Source organism: Solanum stenotomum, chromosome 10, assembly GCF_019186545.1.
Source record: "Solanum stenotomum isolate F172 chromosome 10, ASM1918654v1, whole genome shotgun sequence".
In the NCBI taxonomy this organism is placed as follows: Eukaryota; Viridiplantae; Streptophyta; class Magnoliopsida; order Solanales; family Solanaceae; genus Solanum; species Solanum stenotomum.
The window spans coordinates 2,076,470-2,097,833 of NC_064291.1; the positions used below are offsets into that span (position 1 = coordinate 2,076,470).

Genomic DNA, 21,364 nt, shown 5'->3' on the forward strand with positions numbered 1-21,364 from the left:
ATGTGTAATACTATGATGTGATCGTGATATGATTGTGATTGATGACATGTGCATATTCATTATTCATCCCATGTGTGAACTATCTGTTGCATGAGTTCTGAGACACTGATATGAGGATGGATGGATATGAGACACAGTTGAGACTAGCTCCGGCTAGAGATATATGAGATGGACTAGCTCCGGCTAGCGATTTGGATGCCGATGGGATCTGGTTCCGGCGGTGATACATGGTCCATGTGTGGCCCCCATGGGTTCTGATTTGAGTATTCAGCGCGGACTGATTACGTCAACAGATGTGTATCGTAGGACAGACATGCATCACGACTACATGACATCATTATTGCATTTGCATCGCATTTGACTTCATCTTTGTCTGTGGTATGTGAATTTTACCTATTTGCCCCTCTTCATGTGATATATGATCTATTTGCTCTTATATGAGGATATGAGGTTGATGTTGAGACACTGTTGGATATATCTGTTGATTATGAATTGTGTAGTATAGGTTGTTGGTTCGTTGTTAGAATGAAGTTTCGGTGGTTCAGTTGGGATTGAAAGGAGTTGTTTGTAGCTGCTAGTTTAGCTTAGTTTAGTGTTACTTGCGAGTACCTGTTGCTTTTGGTACTCACCCTTGCTTCTACACAGTTGTGTAGGTCGACAGCTCTATCAGATCCGACTTTTTACTCATCTTCAGATTAGAGCTTCCAGACTTACTTGAGAGGTAGCGGTTCATTCCAAACGTGCCCTCAAGTTATCTATTTTTACTGTTCTGTTCTATTCTAGAACTTTACTATGAGACTTGTATATTTTATTCAGATTCTATATTAGAGGTTTGTACATGTGACAACCAATTCTGGGGTTATGTTGAGTTTATTTAAAGACTTCCGCTTATCTTTCTATCTTATTCTTGTTTTATTAATTCTGTATCGTCGGGTTTTTGGGTGTTAGGCTAACGTGTCCGGTGGGGTTTGGGCACGTGCCATCACATCCGGTTTTGGGGTGTGACAAAAATACCAAAGGGGGTTCGGGGTTCAATTTACACTTCGAGAAGGGTTTAAGCATTCGAAGTGCCAGCTAACATGCGGTTGACCTGCGACTTGACTAAAATATATTTGACTATTTTTAGGAAAATAATGATTTAACATAAAAAATAATAACTTACAATATTTGATTAACTTTGAGAAAATAATTAAATAAATGACGCATTTTTTTTATTTTTTATTTTACTTTTTCAGAGAAAGGGACCCAAAAATGAAACATTTGACTCGAAATACAAGTGATTAGAATATTAATAAAACTAGATTAATTAGAATTTATTTAATTCATTTTGAAATAACAATTTAAATCAATTTAAAGCATGAAAATCATTTTTTAATTAATTGACTAACCTTTTTGAGAAAAAGACTAAGTGTGTGTGTGTATATATATATATATATATATATATATATATTCAATTAACTGAAAAGGTTTTGATTAACATTTTTTAAAGTTTATTTGAGAAAAATACTTTAACTTACAACAATTTTAAAATGAATAAAAATGTGATTAAATGAAAAGCATTAAAGAACATCTCTTTTTAAGAACCAAAGTTTTAACTTAATTGAAAATATAAAATTTTGACCAATATATTTGATTAATAAAATAAATGAACACAAAACCATGAAATGTATTAGAATTAAACCGACACAAAGAAAGTAACTCATCGTTTGGGGAATCTAATTAAGCTAATTAACAATTCTAAAGTTAGAGTTAATGATAAGAAAACAAAAAATAAATTAAAAAAATAAAATAATTTAAAGGGCAAAGGAGAAAGGAATTTGGGCCCCTTTTTTTTTGGGCCAAACTCGCTACTGATTTGGACTTTTGGCTCAATCCCATTGTTGTATACCCCTGATGTATATCTGAGACCTGTTTCAGCTTCCAATTTCTCGAAATGATGAGTTCAACTCGATAGTGCTGAGTTCGGGACTCCATGGCACATCCGAAATGCAAAGGAAAGAGACAGAAGAGAGTCCAATGGACTCAAACAAGGGGGTTCATGCAAGGCGAGATAATAAGGATTAATATTCATTCATATCATATGTAAAGGGATCAAAAATAAATATTATTATAACTTAAAAGAAATCTAGTGCTCCTGATTGTTAGGAAACACTCATTAAAATATTGTTGTTCAACTAACACACATGCCGTAACTAATATAAAATATAGAGCCTTGAAAATCTTCTCAAGATAAATCCATGGTGAAAACAACTATACAAATATAATGTGTCCAAGTCACTGGGTCAACATATGTTTTTAGAAACTAAATAAAGGAAGGAACCATTTTAGATACTATATAAACAGTGAGAGCAAATGAATTGAAAAAGAATTATAATGTCCATAACCAAACTCTTGTTCAAGCCAATAATTAGCATTCTAAATAAAGACAAAACCAAGTATGGATAGCTTTAAAAAAAAATATTATTTTCCCACAATATGAATATTGATAGAAAACAAGACAAGACTGATGAAACATGTTTATGACATTAGTCTTAAGGATGCAAAACGAATACAAAGGAGCATGAAATCTAACTCCATTTCAACAGTAGAGCTAGAGTCAGAAGAGAAACACGCAGCAAATAAGCGGAAAAATGAGGTCCAGTATTGCACAAGACAGATTTATTTTAAATAACCGAGAAACTAAAGAAGTTAAGACAACTTTCGGTTGATACTAAATGCAAGAATACAAATAGAATGTTTAGAGAAACGAATTCAAATCGTGTTTAAAATGTTGACACTAACACTAAATAAGTAGATAAATATGTATACAGGCAAAACACAAGGCATTACATACCAAAATAAACATGTCGAGGGTCTAAACTAACTTTTTTTTTTAGAAGAAATCATAGACATCATGGAAAGGTTATCAAACAATACCTATGTTTTGAAATAGGGATGGGCATTTAGTAGAGGAGAAGTCAATTTTCTTAATGGATTATTTGGCTTAAATAATGAGCACCAAAACTAGTTAGAGAGATCTGGAAATGCTAATATCACCGACAATAGGGAGAACGAACACAAAAGAAGGACCAACAATCAGGAAATTATCTTTTGAACAATAACGGGAACGAAATCGAGGCATCACGAGAGAACACGCGAGTCATTTACGAAAAAATAGAGCTGAAAATTTTTATGTTAAGGATGTAAATCATATTAGAGATTGGGTTGTGATGAACTAAAATCCTAGCATCATGGTTTGAAATCAAAATGAAACATGAACAAAGATTAGATTAGATTATATTAAGTTATCCATAAGCAAACCAGGTTACAGCCACATCTAAAGTAAATAGGGAAGAAATTGTTATATAGCTAATGCTTTCGAGCTCGGAACTATTAAAGGTTATATAATGTTAATCCAACAGACAAATTTCCAAGTTAATTGGGGACAAAAATTAGCCGAAGAATGACTATATCACATATGTTTCATACTTGAATCAACAACAAAATCCAGATTTCTTGGAATAAACCAAAGATCGTTTAAGAGATGCAACTCTAAATTAAATCAATTCCAACATCAAACATAGACGAGAAAAAAAAACTTTAAAATCCAACCATTAATCTAGCTACCAGAAATCAACCTCAACACATATTGTTAAATAGAATGAAACGAAGTAAAGGGGTATTACCTTTTTCGATGCAGTGAACTAGGACGACGAGAAGAGCGATTCCACCACTTTTCTTTGAATACTAAAGGCAAGCTAAGAAAATCGAGCGGCGATCTTCTCGGAACTTGGAATCAAAAGACTAGATATAAATTTTTCAAGTGTAGAAGTGACTATTGCTTCAAAAAACAAACTCAAACCATCAAAATCTAATTTTTCCAAAAAACTCTCCCCTCTCACTTGAATGTCAATGATTATTTATAGGGGAAGTTGGGGCGATTTAGGAGGAATTCCGTTGGAAAAATTCAAACAAAATTTGAATTTCTTCTACTCTTTTCGAAGCAACAGTGAAGGGGATGAGAAAAAGCTGTAACTTCCGCAAGAAGGGGAAAGGGGACGTGAGGGTTTGACGTTGAGGCAGCTAGGATATGGGTTTTGCAAGGTAGTTGGGTGAGATTTTCGGGTTTGCAGCGCAATTTTCGCTGGGATTTTGTCTGGCGTCTGGTCACGTTCTTCGCTGGAGGAAGACGCTGGTACAGGGGTGGGGTATTGTTGGTATGTTATTGTTGCTGGGTTTGGGTTGTTGTACAGTTTGGATGAATTGGAATTAAGGTAACTTGGGCTGGTTGATTGTTATTGGAATTGGGCAAAAAATTGTAAGGAAAAGGGTCCAAAGCTTGATCTCAAATGGGTTAAAGGTGAGGAAGGGGTTTAGATTTTGAATTGGCAAATTAGCCTAATAGATTGCAACTATAGCCAATTAGAATTAATAAATTAGCCAAATTGAATTTAATTGGTGAATTCGGCTAAAATTTAAACAAGATGAGTTAATATAAATTAATTAATGAGCTTCTTAATCTTAACGAAATAAAAATAATTAACTTAATTATAAACTAACTAATTCAATTACAAAACTAATTAACTCGAAATTATAACTATAACTTAAAGTAAATTAATAAATATTTAACTAAAATGTAAAATCTTTTGTGATGATTTTCAAATATTTATAAAACAACGTGATTGCAAAAATATGCATATTTATTATTAAAAAATGATAAAATTACTTAAAAAATAATTTGAAAGTATTTTGAATTTCATAAAACTCATTAATTCAAAATTATAACTATCCCTAATATTTAAAATATAAATTCTTTTTTGAGACGATTTTCGAATAATCATAAAATAGACTAATTATATACATAATTATGTAAAACATATATATCATCTAAAAATTATGAAAAGTGACGAAACTATTTAAAATAACTTGCAAACTATTTTTATTTTATTTTATTATTATTTTTTTTTTGAATTTTTTATAAAACTAATTATTTTATTTGTTTGAAATTGAAGAAGCTTGATGATTAATTTATATTGTGGATGGCCAAAATTGTGTGTCAACAGTAACAATAATACATGTAATTATGAAGTGAGTTATGGTGATCAATCTCACACTATGGGTGATCTTTCTATTGAAACTTTCACATTTTCTTCTACTTCTGGTCAAAATGTTTCAATTCCTAACATTGTGTTTGGTTGTGGACATGACAATGGGGGCACATTTACCAATGCCACTTCTGGTATCATTGGCTTAGGTGGTGGCAATGTCTCAATTGTCAACCAAATGCATCAACAAATCATTGGGAAATTCTCTTATTGTTTGATCCCATTGGAATCATTGTTAGATAATTCCAATGCAACTAGTCACATCAACTTTGGCAACTGTGCGATTGTATTTATTCCTGACGTTGTTTCAACTCCCTTGATTAAAAAGGAACCATCTACCTTCTATTATCTAAATTTGAAAGGTATCAATATTGGAAACAAGATGGTGCAATTCAAATCTTCTCCGATTTCTCAACCTAGTTATGATAGAGGCAACATTATAATTGATTCTGGCACAACGTTAACATATGTGCCTGATGTTTTTTACTTGAATTTGGAATCGTTGTTGATGCGTTCGATCAATTCTACTCGGAAGGATGGTACTTATGGGGGACTTGATTTGTGTTATGAGTCTAATGAGAATGGTACTATTGATGTTCCAAAGATTGTTGCACATTTTACAAATGCAGATTTAGAGTTGTCAACTTCAAACATTTTTACACAAATGGAGGAAGGTATAGTTTGTTTGACAATAGTGCCAGGAGGAAATCAAATTTCTATTTTAGGAAATTTAGCACAAGCCAATTTTCTAATTGGATATGATCTTAAGGCTAACAGAGTGTCCTTTAAACGTACAGATTGTACTAAGTATTAATGTTGTTAGCATTAGTTCAAATTTTATTTGTCATTTCTTGATGTCTTAATACTTTCTATGTGATGCTTACTAATGGAGATTTCATCTTCTTGGTATAATTCCCCCAATGTTTTTTAGTGACATGCGTTGCACATATAAGCGTATATATATGTCCCCTTAATTTAACTAATATATATATATATATATATATATAAAAGTAGCAATTAACAAGAAAAGTAAATATAATATTTGCTTAAATTAGGAAAATGTTAATTATGACTTTTCATCATATTAAAACGTATGGATGTTAATTTATAATGGAATTGTCAAATGTTATGTGCTAACATATATGGGGTGTGGTTGAATGGTTAAAGTAAAATCATATTTTTTGCACCAAGAAAACCTTTTAATATACAAATTAGAAACCTTTTTTGGATTGAAATGCAATTATAAAAGAATTCAAATAAAGTAAGGAATTCGGGACAAATCCTAATAAAGAAAAAAAAGGAAGAGATTGCTAAAATTCGTCAGGAGGCAAAAAAAGAAAAAGAAAAGTGTCGTTAAGAAAAGGACAAAACAAAATTTTCTTTGAACAAAGCTTAAATTTTTATTTTCTTAGAAAGAGGAGTAATAAAGAAATAATTAGTTAAATTATAATTATTTTTCATTGATGGTAAATAGGTTAAACGATTATTATTAAAAATTAAAATAAGATAAAAACATACTAAATAGGGTAAATTACTTACTGAAGAAGTTAGATTTTATTACCTATAAAATGGTACCAAACATTGGCTCATTTTACATCATTCTCCAAAATCTTGTCAACTCTCCAATACCTTAGTCATGAAGATTAAAGCTTTCACTCTTATGCCTATGTTAGTCCTTTTATCTTTCTTTCATCTTTCTTTGATTGCTTGTCGTAAAAGTGTTGATGGCTTCACTCTGGATCTTATCCATCATGATTCTCCTCTTTCACCCTTTTACAATCCATCAAACACTCCATTTGAACGCCTTCAAAATGCCTTCCACCACTCAATCTCCCGCGCTTCCTTCTTCAAGAAAAAAATTGTCAATGCAATCCAACCAAGTATTATTACAACCTCTGTTGATGGATACCTCATGAAAATCTCAATTGGAACCCCCCCTATAGACATTCTTGTCATTGTTGATACTGCTAGTGACTTGACATGGACACAATGTGAGCCTTGTATTGATTGCTTCGAACAATTGGCACCTATTTTCAATCCCAAGAATAGCTCTTCTTACAAGACTATTGGTTGTAACAATAAAATTTGTCAAGTAGATAATGGTTTTCTCACATGTAGGAATAATACATGTAATTATGAAGCAATTTATGAAGACCAATCTCATACCATAGGTGATCTTTCTATTGAAACTTTCACATTTGCTTCTACTTGTGGTGAAAATATCTCAATTCCTAACATTGCCTTTGGTTGTGGACATGCCAATAGAGATAGTTTCACTAATAATGCCATTTCTGGCATCATTGGCTTAGGTGGTGGCAATGTCTCAATTGTCAACCAAATGAATAAAGAAATCAAAGGGAAATTCTCATATTGTTTCATCCCATTGGAATTATTGTTAGATAGTTCCAATGCAACTAGTCACATCAACTTTGGTGACAACGCTGTCGTGTTAGGTCCTAATGTTGTTTCAACTCCCTTGATATTACGTGAAGAGGATCCAATCTCCTATTATCTAACTTTGGAAAGTATTAGCATTGGAAATAAGACTTTGCCATTCAGATCTTCTAAAATTAGTCCCAACGATCAAGGTAACATTATAATTGATTCTGGGACAACATATACGTTTGTTCCTTTTGACTTTTATGCGAATTTGGAGAAAACATTGGTGTCTTTGATTAATGCTACGAGGAAGAACGATCCATCTGGGTTCTTAAAGTTATGTTATGAGTCCCAGAAGGGCACTATCAATGTTCCCAAGATTGTTGCACATTTTACAAATGCAGATATAGAGTTGCCAACAACAAACACATTTACACAATTGGATGAATGTTTGGTTTGTTTCACAATGTTGCATGATGATGAAATTGCTATATTTGGGAACTTGGCACAAATGAATTTCTTAATTGGATTTGATCTTGTGGCTAACAAAGTTTCATTTTTGCCTACTGATTGCACTAAGCACTAAAGGGTTTGGTTTAAAATGGGTTGACAAGTTATCTAGACATGTAATGGATTAGCTTGTAATTCTTTTAACCCCCCATTGTTTGTTGGTATTCAATGTCATTTTGTGCTTAAAGATCTTTTATGTGTTTAATGAGAATTTTTTATGAATGCAATTGCTTTGTATGAACGAATACAATTGTATTGAAAGTATTATATTTAGCTATATGTTAGAAAGAGCAGAGAGACTAGCGAGATTTGGGGGAGAGAAGAGAGAAAGTATGAAGACATGTTGTATTATCATGAATACTATTGATACAATTTATTTGTATCATCGAATAAAATTATATCAAGTGTATTAACAAATATAATTTATATTAACGAATACAATTATATCAACTTATACAGTGGGAAAAATACAAATCATCATGATACAATTGATACAAAATAAAAATACAGTTGACACAAAATACAAATTCAGTTGTCAGTATATAATTGATATTGGATACAAATAGTTAGAAAAAAAAATTCCTCACCTATATTTCAAGATGATGAATAAATGTTGTATTTGTTGTATCAAGTTGTAAATTAATGGTACGAATTGATACAATCGATACAATATATATATTTGAACATTGTTTGGGAGAGAGAGGGGGGGGGGGGGTGAAGAAGAGAGGCGAGAGAGAGAGCAGAGTGGGAGGGGAAAGGTGAACGAGAGGGGAGATAAAAATTTGCTATAAAACAGTAACTATAGCTACGAATTACAATTCTTTTAAATTTTATATATATATATATATATATAAAGGGGTAAAATTTTGTTTCTTTGACCAAAGCTTTAGCAATTATTTTCTTGGAAAGAGGAGGGAGAAATGGAAAATTACTTTAAAGAATTTTGACTAGAAAGTTTTACAAGGTTAGCTTAATATGGCAAACAACAAGAGAATATATTAGAAGTCAAATCTAGAGAGAAGTCTCTTGAATTATGTCCGTTGTTATAATTAATTATCACTATACTACAAAAGAAAGTTCAAATTTAGAGTTTACAAAGTCAATGAATTGCATTAATTATACAAATTCTTACTAGTAAAAAATATGAAAGGAAAATAAGGAGTATATATCTCATAAATCTAATTAGATATAGTAACTTAATTACATATCAATGCCTTCTGTGGAGAGGGAGACCCAACTTTAAAAAATCCACTTCATACTAAGGGGTCGTTTGACAGAGTGTATTAGGAATAATGTATATATTAGTTCTGTGTATTAATAGTATCTTATTTTATATACTTTTTCAACCTATCTACATCCTATTGTGTATTGAAGTGTGTATTATTAATACCATAGATTTCTAAGTATTAGTAATGCAACAAATCTAATGTATGCAGTAGCATGATTAAAGACTAAAGTACCCCTCAAAACCCTTTTTACATCTTTTCTACTATAATTGTGGAGGATATTTTTGTAAATTAATATTTTTATGCAATACATGCAATTTTTAATACACCAAACCAAACAATGCATAAAAATTATCTATGTATAATCAATGCAAGCATTACTAACACAACTCTATTTAACATTATTTTTATACACTCTACCAAATGAGCCATTACATTTATTCATGACAACAAAATCTCACTTTCTCCACTATTAAATTTTTACAACTTAATTAGTTAATTAGTCTTGACATACATTTTGTCACCTATAAAATGGTACTAAACATTGTCTCCTCTTTCATCATTTCTTATAATTCTCCAAAAACCTTGTCAATTCTCCAAATCCCTAGCCATGGAGATTGATACTAAAGCTTTTACTCTTATCCCTATGTTAGTTCTTTTATCGTTTTTTCATCTTTCTTTGGTTTCTTGTCATAAAAATGTAAATGGCTTCACTCTGGATCTTATCCACCATGATTCTCCTCTCTCGCCTTATCACATTCCATCAAACACTCCATTTGAACGCCTTCAAAATGCCTTCTATCGATCATCCTCCCGAGCTTCATTCTTTAAGAAAAAATCTCATGTTAATTCAATCCAATCGACTATTACTGCAACCGATGGTGAATACCTCATGAAAATCTCAATTGGAACTCCTCCAATAGATATTTTTGCCTTTGCTGACACTGGAAGTGACTTAACATGGACACAATGTGAGCCTTGTGTTGATTGCTACAAACAATTGGCACCTATTTTCAATCCCAAGAATAGTTCTTCTTATAAAACTATTGGTTGTAACAATGAACTTTGTGATCAAAAAGTAGGGTTTCTCTCATGTAAGAATGATACATGTAATTATAAAGAGATTTATGGTGACAATTCTTATACCATAGGTGAACTTTCTAGTGAAACTTTCACATTTGTTTCTACTTGTGGTGAAAATGTCTCAATTCCTAACATTGCCTTTGGTTGTGGACATGCCAATAGGGGCACTTTCACTAATGTCACTTCTGGCATCATTGGCTTAGGTGGTGGCAAGACCTCAATTGTCAACCAAATAAATCAAGAAATCAAAGGAAAATTCTCTTATTGTTTGATCCCATTCGAATCATCATCAACTAATTCCAGCATAACTAGTCACATCAACTTTGGTGACACTGCTATCGTGTCAGGCCCTGGAGTCGTTTCAACTCCCTTGATAAGAGTGCAAACCTTCTATACTCTATCTTTGGAAAGTATTAGCATTGGAAATAAGACTTTGCCATTCAGATCTTCTAATTTTAGTTCCATCCCTCCACAAGGTAATATTATCATTGATTCAGGTACAACACTTACGCTTGTCCCTGTTGATTTTTACGCGGAGTTGGAGAAAACATTGGTGGATTCTATTAATGCTACTAGGAAACAAGATCCATCTAAGTCCTATAACTTATGTTACACGTCTGAGAGTGGCACTATCGATGTTCCTAAGATTGTTGTACATTTTACAAATGCGGATTTAGAGTTGCCACCAACAAACACATTTGTACAAGTGGCTGAAGGTTTGGTTTGTTTTACAATGGTGCCTGATGAAGAGGTTTCAATTTTAGGGAACTTGGCACAAATGAATTTTTTAATTGGATTTGATCTTGTGGCCAACAAAGTTTCATTTTTACCTACTGATTGCACTAAGCATTAAGGATTTTAGTTATGGATGGGGGGGTGACAAGTTATATATATGCTTATACATGTAATGAATTTGGCTATTGGCCTAACTTGCTACTATACATTAATCTTTTATTACCCTTTTGAGAATTATATTTATTTCATATGATGCTTAGAAATCTTTTATGTGTTCAATAATGATTTGAAATTGGAATTAGATGTTTAATAGGTCATGTAGTTGTTTTTTTCTGAATGAAATGTTTGGCAAGATTAGTAGTCGTGGCGGATTCAAAATTTTAAGATAGAGCAGATGGAGTATACAACTTTGAGCCCCTACAAATGACCACTACACTACTTAATTACTTGATTTGATTGAATTTTGAAGTTGAAATTTTAAAAGTATTTGATTTTGTATATACACATGAATTTTATTCAAGAAAAAATTGAAGTTGTTTAAATGAAAATTGTTATTTCACTTGAAATGTTTCTTAAACTTTAACTTCTCTAGGAAACATGAAATTAACGTTGGACAAAATTTTGTAACTAAACAACAAAAATTTCATGCTAATTCCCTTTACCTACGAAATATAAGAAGATTCATTAAACTATGAGCTATTTTCCAATCTATCAATGTGAAACGTCACTTGAATAACTTTTTTTTATATACTTTTATTAAGAAATTCAGTATACTCATTTTCTAAAAAAAAAAATTACTCCATATTTTTTGATAAAATATTTTTTTGATTGCATATATTTTCCACTTCACAAAAGAGTGACACAATTTGTAATCAATTTGCATAGAGAATGTCTTTGCTTTCACCTCCTCTCCCAATCCCAATTCTCCATAGCTCTACACACCATTATAGCACTCTTCGTCTTGTTAATCTTCAAAAGTCTCCATCTTTACACTTCCACAGAAACCTTAAGCTCTATATCGGAGCTTCTGCAGTTCCCCTTCACCGGAGCTCGGCGAATTTTCCGGCGTCCGGTGAAGTTCTTCGTCGAATTGCTACTTCTGCTGTTCTTTTTCTTAGTTTGGGTTCGACCCTTTTCGCCTTTAGGGCAGTTGCTTCAACCCATGTTCCTCCTTCAGACCCTTGTGTAACTCAGCTTCAGGAACAAGAATCTCAAGGTAATGCTTTTTCTGAAAATTCCAAATTATTAAAATGTTTGACATTTCTTTCCATTTTCATGAATTCAATTTCATTGAACTATTCAAATTTTAAACTATGATGTGATATTTGTTTTCCCAACTATTACTTTACTTAGTAGTACTCTGTGACGGTTCAATTTGTTTGTCTGCTTTTGACTTTGGCATAGTATTTAAGAAAGAAACGAAAGGCTTTTTATTCATGTGGTACTAAACTATAGATATGTTGAATGTACCAAAATGTCTTATAAGATTCGTGGTAACATGTCAGGTGAAAGGTTGAAATTAAAGAGTTGCCGAAAAAATGAAGAGGTGTTGTTTTTTGAGATAGACTGAAAAGGGAAGTAAGATAAATAAAGTGAAACGGAGGGAGTAGTATTTTATTGATATCGCTATGTTTATGCAAGTAAGATATATGTCAAACTTACATCTTGAATTGTGTATCTAGACGAATGTGGTGTCATTTAGTATGGAAAGGAATGAATCATCTTGAATTGTGTATCTAGATGAATGCGGTGTCATTTAGTATGGAAAGGAATGAATTATTTACTCTCGAAAAAACAGAGCAAATGAATTGTAGGTGAAACTCAGCAATGGATTGAGAATTGTTTTCCAGAATGTAGGTCGTATAGAATACTAATTTGTGAAAATGCAAGTTCCTTGTCGAAGGTTTACCACAGAGAGAAAGAGAGTTTATCTAGTCAAATGTTGTGTCATATAGCACGGAAAGAAAGGAGTAATTTTCTCTAGAACATATAGTGCAAATGAACTGCAGGTGAAACGCAACAGCGGATTGTCTGAGAATGTAGATATTCTGTGAAACTGCAAGTACCTTGTGTCCTTGTTGAGGTTTTCCAAAGAGTGTAGCACTTTATTAAAAAGAATAAAAAAGGTTTGCCCGAGAGAGTGAGAGAAGAGAGGGGGAGGGAGAGGGAGACAGATAGTGTGGTACCACTAGAGCTATAGTGCTATACACAGATCGGATAAGCTTAGTTATTTGGGTTAATTATGGCTACTGAGTTAGAGAAACATTATACTCTACATGTTAGCCCTTGTTGCAATTTTGTCATAGATATGGAGTAAGTAGTCTAGACCTAATTGCAAAAGTGGGTACTATTTATTTCTTCTTTGTTTACTCTTACAAGCTAGTGTAAAAGTGCCATCCTTATCACCTCGAGCATAGGCAACGTAGAAAAGATAGAAACTCATATACTGACAGTTGGCGACAGTTGCTCTGTTCTTCCTTCTCTAGTTAGCTTAACATTAGTAAAAAAGGATGTCCATGTGTTTAAGAGTTGGACTACTATCTCGTCAAACAAAGTGTGTGGTGTTTATGAAGTTCCATAATGTATTGAATTCTTTTACCGCTGTGCCACAGTATGTACATGGTGGCAGCGAATTCTTTGGCATTTCAGTTTTGTAGTCCATAAGGATCTTTTTATAGTTGTAGACTTGTAGTTACAGGAAATTGATGATAATGCAGGGGATACAAACCTAAATTATTTTTTTGGACTTCCCATTGGAAAAATAACACATTAAGAATTGCACCCAAGGATGTGCCCAGGGATCAATGAAGTGAGGAGAAAACCATGAGGTCTCATATTCAAATCTCAATGGAGGCAACCAGGTGATTCCTTCCCATCTACCTAGGCCTTGGTTGGTGGAGTTATGTGGTACTTGTGTTGGTAGGAGGTAGTAGGTATCCGGTAGGAAAGAAAATCATTAAGCATTGTAAAATATGTAGTTCTGACTAGAGTCTTAAAGCTTCTTATATGATCCAAGCATTACTCTAGTTTCATTTTGTACATAACACTTCCATATGTTTGTAGATGTAAAAAAAATTTCAACTTAGCAGATTTTATGTCTTATCATGTGAACTTTGTCTCTCACACATACATATGACTTTTATAGATATCTATTATAGATTGGGAAATAGGAACCTAAATGATGGGATCCATGTCTGCAATATTAATTCTTTTGCTATCCCAAGGTTTATCCTAGATGGGAGCTACATGTGAAATTTCATCTTCAACCATCAAGTCGAACCATGATGCTTAGTGTGAAACATATGAATAATCATTGTTGTTCTTGTTTATTGCATTTAATGTTTTTCTTATTATTGTTATTGAGTGTTGCCCTCATTTTGCTATTTGCATTTGATAGTATTGATATATAAATGTCTTGTTTATGATCTATCAGAGTTTCTTCTCTCTCTCTCTCTCTTTATTCTTTTTATTTCTTATTTTAATTCTGGTGCCTTGGACTTTGGATTACACAGGCACTGGGGTTGGAAAATCAGAAAATGTGGAGGATATCGATAATGAAGAACTTCAAGCAGCATTTGAGAAATGGAAGTCTAAGACATATGCTTTGACTGTTCCTTTAAGAGTTGTTTCTCTTAGTAACTCTTTTCCTCCTGTATGGCTCAAGGTCTGCTCCTCTGCTCGATATCTCACTTTTTTACTTTCAGGATATGATCATTTCAGACCTTGTGTGGTGTAAAGGTTGTATTTATAAGTTGTAATATAGGATCAAAGAGTAATTGTGATGTTATGTTGGTCTTCTCTTGCATAGGAGCGGGGGTTTTACCCTGTGCGCACCCAAAGGGTAGCGGCTGCGGGTTTCCTTGTCATAAAAAAAATGCTGGTCTTCTCTTGCTATACTATTGACCCCTGTTTTGGCTAATGAATTCCTCTGTTGGAGATACCAGTATTTTGTGTGCCACCACTATAGATTTTTGTCTCAAATTTATTGTACAATAAATGCTGCTCCTCGACTCTAAAATAAATTTGGAGTGTGTGTAATCACGGAAAAGAGTTATTCCGGTGGAGAAAAAAGTAAGAACTTAGTGGCTCCAAGGTTGCAAGTTACACGAGAAATACTGTAATAGTTTGTTTTATTGCAGCATAGGTAATATGAGAGTAGTAGTAAATGGGGCAGAAGTCTAGGATTTGAGTTTGTTTGCGGACCACCAAATTAAAAGGAATGGAGGAAAAACAAGAGGAATAATCAAGATCAAAATTATTTTGTTTTCATATTGATGTGCACATTGGATAATATAGGTTACTGATCTATAAATTAAGTTCTAGTTTGGGTAATAAGAAAAATTTTAAACAAAAAGGAATTATTTGATTGTAGTTTGAAATAAATATCTTCTATAGAACTGAGCAGGACTAATCTGCTCGAAAAACGGAAAACAAGAGAAAAGCTACTGTTGTAATGATGTCCTCATTGCTACCTCGACCCAATAATACTAGGAACTTTCAAATATGTACGCTCGCTGATGCTTTAAGAAGCATTTATCATTTGGATTGTGGTTATGTACTTTCAATCTCCTTTTGTTTGATAATGTATCTGGTTAACTAAAGAATGAAATCCAAGTTACAGTACTTTTGAGGTACTTTGCCAATGTGGATGCTATAGTTTGAAAATGATCCTGAGCTCTAACTTTAAGATATTTCTAGATATTAGCTCCTGTTCAAGGTCTCCCTGTATTCCCCTCTAAAACACTTATTTTATGTACACCCACACGCCCACCTTTGTTAAGAGACAAAACTATAAGTTATTTAGTTTAATTTGTTAACTATGAGATGAGAACTCTGTTCATTGTTACACATTGACAAATCATAGTTCACTGGACTTGTGTTATTTAATATGTATTGAACTGATCCAATGATCATTGATATGATGAAAAAATTGTACGTCTCAAATATAATGGCTCTTTCCTCATTGATGTGTAGGATTTTTTGCGATCTCAAGGGAAGAGAGTGAAATTACGTTCTGAGTTTCGTCAAAGCCTGCAAGACATCTTTCATGAACTTTGTATACCTTTACAGAAAGGAAAAATTAATCCTAAATCTGCTCTGGCAGCTGATGTTGTCACTCTGGGTGATACGTGGCTCAGTCATGCCATTGAGAAGAGATTAATTGAGCCGATGGACGGTTTAGAAGATCAAGATTGGTTTGAGAATTTGAATGAGAAATGGAAGGTAAAAACTGTCTTTTTATTTTTTATTTTTTATGAGGAGTGACATTTGCATAATGTGATCTTTCAGGGCGTCGGTAGCATTCCAGGTGTTTTTGCCTTATCTTAATTTTTTTCCTTTTATCATCTTCTAAAAAGATAGTCTCTTCTCAGGATTGCCAGATTGCATTGTTGCAACGAAAATTAACTGTTGAGCCATAAAACTGAACAAGGATTTGAAATCTGTCTTTGATTTGAAATCATAGCATTGATGTCATTGGTGATGCCTTATCTCTTTTGTTTTTTTAATTGCAAACTAAACGCCCGCCGTGGGGCTTGATGCCTTATCTCTTAAATCAATGGTTGCATGAAAATCTGTTCACTTCAATGCTATGCAAATTGTCCACGTTATACTTTAAGTTGAAACCTTCTTAACTATTAGAAATATCTTAGATGAGTTTTACTTTGCATAAAAGTATCTATGTGTCTCCTATTATCATGCCAGGCTGTAATATGTGGCAGCAATGTACAAAACTTTAGTCACTCTAGTACCTGGAATGATGTAGAAATAGAGTGCAAGAAATAACACACCTATCACTATTGGAAGGTGTGGAGCCCTCACTCAACATAGCGGGCCCTAAAACCCAATGCATCATTTTTTAGTTCACAAGGGGGAAGAGTTTTTGCATCTCTGCACCCAAGGGTATGACCTAGTGGTCAATGAAGTTGGTTGAGAACCATGAGTCTCAAGTTCAAATCCCAACAAACATTAGGTGATTCTTTTCATATGTCCAAGCCTTGGTGGATAGAGTTATCTAGTACCTATGTTAGTGCGAGGTAGCAAGTACCCAATAGAATAGCCAAGGAGTGTGCAAGCTGGCGTGGACACCATGATTATCAAATAAAGGAAAAAAAAAAGGAGTTGTTGCATCTTGTTGACCATCACCTGACTTCACACAGGAGGCACTTTGTTTTGAGGCCTTCATTTATTTTATTTAGATTATACCTTACATCTAACCAAAATATTACGTGCCTACTGGTAAATTATATATTACTGAACTGTCTCTTTTGTGGAAAAAAGAAAAGGAACTTGTCTCTTCTATAGTCCTGTATTGGAAGCATCATCTTATTTACTTTGGCATCTATCTTGTGCTCGGATTCCTTTGATAGTTCCCTTTGACTTAAAATAATGCCAGGTATATTTGCGCAGGAGTGATGAAGGGAAACTGGATGCTAGTGGTAGGATATGGGCGGCTCCATATAGATGGGGAAGCATAGTGATAGCTTACAAGAAAAGTGAATTTCAAAAGCGTAAAATGGCTCCTATAGAGGTAACTTGTCTTTGAATTGGGAGTGTCACTTTTAAAAGTGGAACCATGAGTCCTGATGCTTTCCTTTTATTACTCATTGCTTGCAATTATAAATTAATCATTTTGTCTTTCCAGCTGTAATCACGCATTAACAGTATTTTCTACTGCACTCCTTTGAAACTGTTCTTCTGTTCTAGTTACTAAAAGTTTAGTATCAGCTCTACCAAGTCTATTGGTGTTAGCTCACTATGATTTCGATGAAGCACAAACACCTTTATGAAGGCTTCCCTCTCAATGTCCAACCAAACATGTGCCAGACCCTTGCAGTGAAATTTCTTAATTTGTTCTCTCTTCTACCATGGAAGATGCATCTCCTTGGTAGGGAAGTTCTAGTGACTAAAAGTCTGGTATCAGCTCTACCAAGTCTATTGGCGTTAGCTCACTATGATTTCGATGAAGCACAAGCACCTTTATGAAGGTTTCCCTCTCAATGTCCAACCAAACATGTGCCAGACCCTTGCAGTGAAATTTCTTAATTTGTTTCTCTCTTCTACCATGGAAGATGCATCTCCTTAGCGTGATTCTGTTATCCTTGTTTTTCTGCTTTCCTTCTATTTTGTTGTTTCTTTTTCTGTTTTGTGTGTTTTTCCAACTTTTGGATAGAAATCAGTAGGAACTCCTAGAACAAAACATCCATTGGGAAGTACTTCAACGTGCAGTTCTTGACTTCTATGCGATTTCCTTGTTAGCATCTTGTTTTCTTCCAACATTTCTTGTGCAGTTCTTCGACATGCAGTTCTTAACTTTTGCACCATTTTCCTTGTTAGAATCTTGTTACCCCTAGTTATTGAATGTTCTTCCAATGAAAATATGAATATTATTGCAAAATATTTGTTTTTCCCTGTCAGCTACATTATACAGATTATTCATTTGTCTTGGACATGCTCGTGTTGAAAGAGTGTTAAAGCTCACTGATTCCGCGTGCTTTGTTGTTAATGTCATCTTCAAAATGCTAAAATCTGTATCACAGCTAGCTAACACAGGGTTTTAAACCACCTATGCAGGACTGGGCTGATCTATGGCGACCTGAGCTTGCTGGAAAGATTGCAATGGTAGATTCACCACGAGAGATTGTGGGTGCAGTGTTAAAGTACATGGGAGCATCATACAACACAATAGACATGTCTGAAGTTGCTGGTGGGAAAGAGGCCGTGCAGCAGAATCTTGCATCACTTGTTAAACAGGTAATCTTTGAAATTGTCTAGGCTTGTGCTTATGAAAGGTTGACTTTGGGGTATGGTTTCTGTTCTTTGTACTGAAGAATTTCAAATTTCTGTGGTTTGTCCTGTCTGTGGTGATATATGTTTCTGACAAATCTTCCACTATAATGAATGAGATTTAAGTGTTTCTTTGTTTCTACAAAATAAAGAAGAGCAAAAAATCTACAAAATTGTCTGGAAGAAGAGCTTAATCTGCAAGGACGCAATATCCAAAGGAAATAACGGACAGGATTCGAATTATTGTGTCCAGCAAAAATTTTCTGGTACCGCATGTGCTTTCCTAGCGGACATAGCACTGCTGGAAAACAATAAAACTTATTAATTATGGTGTATACATATGATGCCATGAACCTGTTGATTGACTTTCATTGGATACATGTTTGTATTAAGTTTCAAATTAGCTGGTACTGTAAGTCATGAACACAGATTATTCAGCTAGTCCTTAACTGATCTTGAACACATAAGTTGTGATTTATGAGTTAAATGTAGTGGTAGAAAGAATTTCAAAAGAGAGTTTATAATATGCACAGATATAGGAAATGTGGAATTATTAGTGCAAGATACACAGCTATACATGAAATGCTTTAGTTAGTCATACATAAGCTCACCAAGTACAATTCTTGTCAATTTTCTTAAATTTCTTTGGTAATTCAGAAGTAATTTCGCTGATATTGCACCAATCTGCTATCAAAAACTTGACAATAAAATATTCCCATTTTGAGCTTTCAAGAGATCTATCCAACTATCAATTACATCTACGTTTCCTTGCTTTTCAGGGTCATGTTCAGTTTTCTTGTATTATCATGTGCTTCAATGTTATGGCTTTCCTACCCAATATTTAAGGCCCGCAATTGGATTTCTAGATTTCAAGGACGAACATGCAAGCATACAATTCATGCTTGTTTGAGTAATAATAGCAATGAGATTTCCCAAACGATTGCAAGAATATGGAGACCTGCAACATCATATTTCTGATGGTTAAATTGAATACTTGGTTATTAGAAAGAGTTGATTGATTGAATCCTTGTCTTCTAGTTCTATGTCAAACAGATGTTAGGATTTCAAATGATATCTATGTTGACTGATTTAAAATCCTTTAAAAGTGAATTCATGGTTGTTACAATTTTGATGTGAGACCTCTATTTACATGCAAAGTAACATTTATGGGCCAAACAAAATTTCCTGGTCACTATTTGGATATCTAAATTTTCTATCTCTCTACAGGTCCGGCTATTTGATAGTCGCCACTATCTTAAAGCCTTTGGAATTGGAGATGTATGGGTAGCTGTTGGATGGAGCAATGATGTTATTCCAGCTGCGAAGCGGTTGTCAAATATTGCTGTTATTGTTCCCAAATCTGGTGCAAGTTTGTGGGCTGATTGCTGGGTATGTCCGGAATTATCTCACTATGTACATCTTAATGTTGATAGTTATATTTTTATACATGAATTATTCTCAAATAGATCCCTCCCCCTTCTATGGTTGCTGTTTCACAAGTATAACCGTTGTGTAGCACTTTTTTCCTTTTATTGCAAAGTTTTGTTCGTTGTAGTTGTCAGATCAGACTGAATAGATTTGTGGAGTTAACTACTAAATCTCTTGAACGTGCTTGCAATAGAAACAATCTTGTGGTAGTATGTATTACAAAATGCAGCTAGAATAGAGATTTATCGTAGATGGGATCATTTCTTCTACAAAAATAACGTAAAATCTCTCTCTCAGGCAATACCTGCTGCTTCAAGAATTGCAACTGATCAAATTGGTGGAAGAGTTAGAGGACCATCACCAGTAGTGCATCAGTGGATAGAATTCTGTTTGCAAGCTGAAAGATTCAAAGACGACGTCGTCCCAGGTGCTTCACCTAACACCCTTGGATCCTCGGTTAAAGTCTCCGAAGAGCTTACTAGGGGTAGACCAAAACTTGAGACAAACCTCATTGCTGGAGTCCCTCCATCTGATATCTTGGCTAAATGTGAACTGATAGAGCCATTACCAGAAAAGGCATTGTCCGAGTATCGATGGCTAATAAATAGTGTACAGAAGCCAGAGAGTTCTCTGGCGGATAGATTAAGGAATCGTATTTCGTCACTAGCTCATAGCCTTCTTTGTAAAGTGCAGTCAAAGGATGCCTGAAAGTAAACATTGTGTTATGTTTCAATAATTTAGTTGAACATTTGTAATGGTGTATACAGTATCTTTATGTATGAAGGTTTTTTTTTTCCAACATTTTTTATGTATTTCCAACATTGACTTAGACTCTTTCCCCCTTCTCAACTATGAAAAAGATCAAGGATTCATGCTATATTTCTTTTGAATACTGATTACCAAGAATATGGACAAAAAAATGTATACGGTTGATAAAAAATCTTTATCAACAGAAATTAACGAGTTCTTAACCTTAATCAATGAATTTGGTAACGAATCAAAATTGAGTTTAAATTTGAAAGACCTTTGTTTGTTTTCAGACCCTGGTTCTCCTGTAGTTGAATCCTCTAGAACCACAAGAATCCTTAGTTAGAATGAGATTTCAACTCAATTGTAAATTCAGTGATCGAAAGT

At 33.7% G+C, this 21,364-nt stretch overlaps 4 protein-coding genes across 4 annotated transcripts in view; all 4 read left to right on the forward strand.

The window, feature by feature from the left end:
* Nucleotides 1-5,898, forward strand: part of LOC125841640 (aspartic proteinase CDR1-like) — an 8,088-nt gene extending 2,190 nt beyond the window's left edge. The window contains exons 2-5 of the mRNA XM_049520805.1: nucleotides 1,918-2,045; nucleotides 3,906-4,010; nucleotides 4,113-4,253; nucleotides 5,043-5,898. Of these exons, the coding sequence (XP_049376762.1) occupies nucleotides 1,918-2,045; nucleotides 3,906-4,010; nucleotides 4,113-4,253; nucleotides 5,043-5,898 (1,230 nt within the window). The remainder of the gene's footprint in view (nucleotides 1-1,917; nucleotides 2,046-3,905; nucleotides 4,011-4,112; nucleotides 4,254-5,042) is intronic.
* Nucleotides 5,899-6,720: 822 nt separating this feature from the next.
* Nucleotides 6,721-8,049, forward strand: LOC125841642 (aspartic proteinase CDR1-like). The gene has a single exon (XM_049520807.1). The coding sequence runs from the start codon at nucleotides 6,721-6,723 to the stop codon at nucleotides 8,047-8,049; it is 1,329 nt and encodes a 442-aa protein (XP_049376764.1).
* Nucleotides 8,050-9,809: 1,760 nt separating this feature from the next.
* Nucleotides 9,810-11,135, forward strand: LOC125841643 (aspartic proteinase CDR1-like). The gene has a single exon (XM_049520808.1). The coding sequence runs from the start codon at nucleotides 9,810-9,812 to the stop codon at nucleotides 11,133-11,135; it is 1,326 nt and encodes a 441-aa protein (XP_049376765.1).
* A 749-nt stretch (nucleotides 11,136-11,884) lies between these two features.
* Nucleotides 11,885-21,029, forward strand: LOC125842021 (uncharacterized). Its single transcript, XM_049521214.1, has 7 exons — nucleotides 11,885-12,233; nucleotides 14,530-14,681; nucleotides 15,992-16,240; nucleotides 17,412-17,546; nucleotides 18,590-18,769; nucleotides 20,030-20,191; nucleotides 20,528-21,029. Exons 1-7 carry the CDS (start codon nucleotides 11,906-11,908, stop codon nucleotides 20,936-20,938), a joined length of 1,617 nt encoding a protein of 538 aa, XP_049377171.1. The 5' UTR covers nucleotides 11,885-11,905; the 3' UTR covers nucleotides 20,939-21,029.
* The last annotated feature ends 335 nt before the right edge of the window (nucleotides 21,030-21,364 follow it).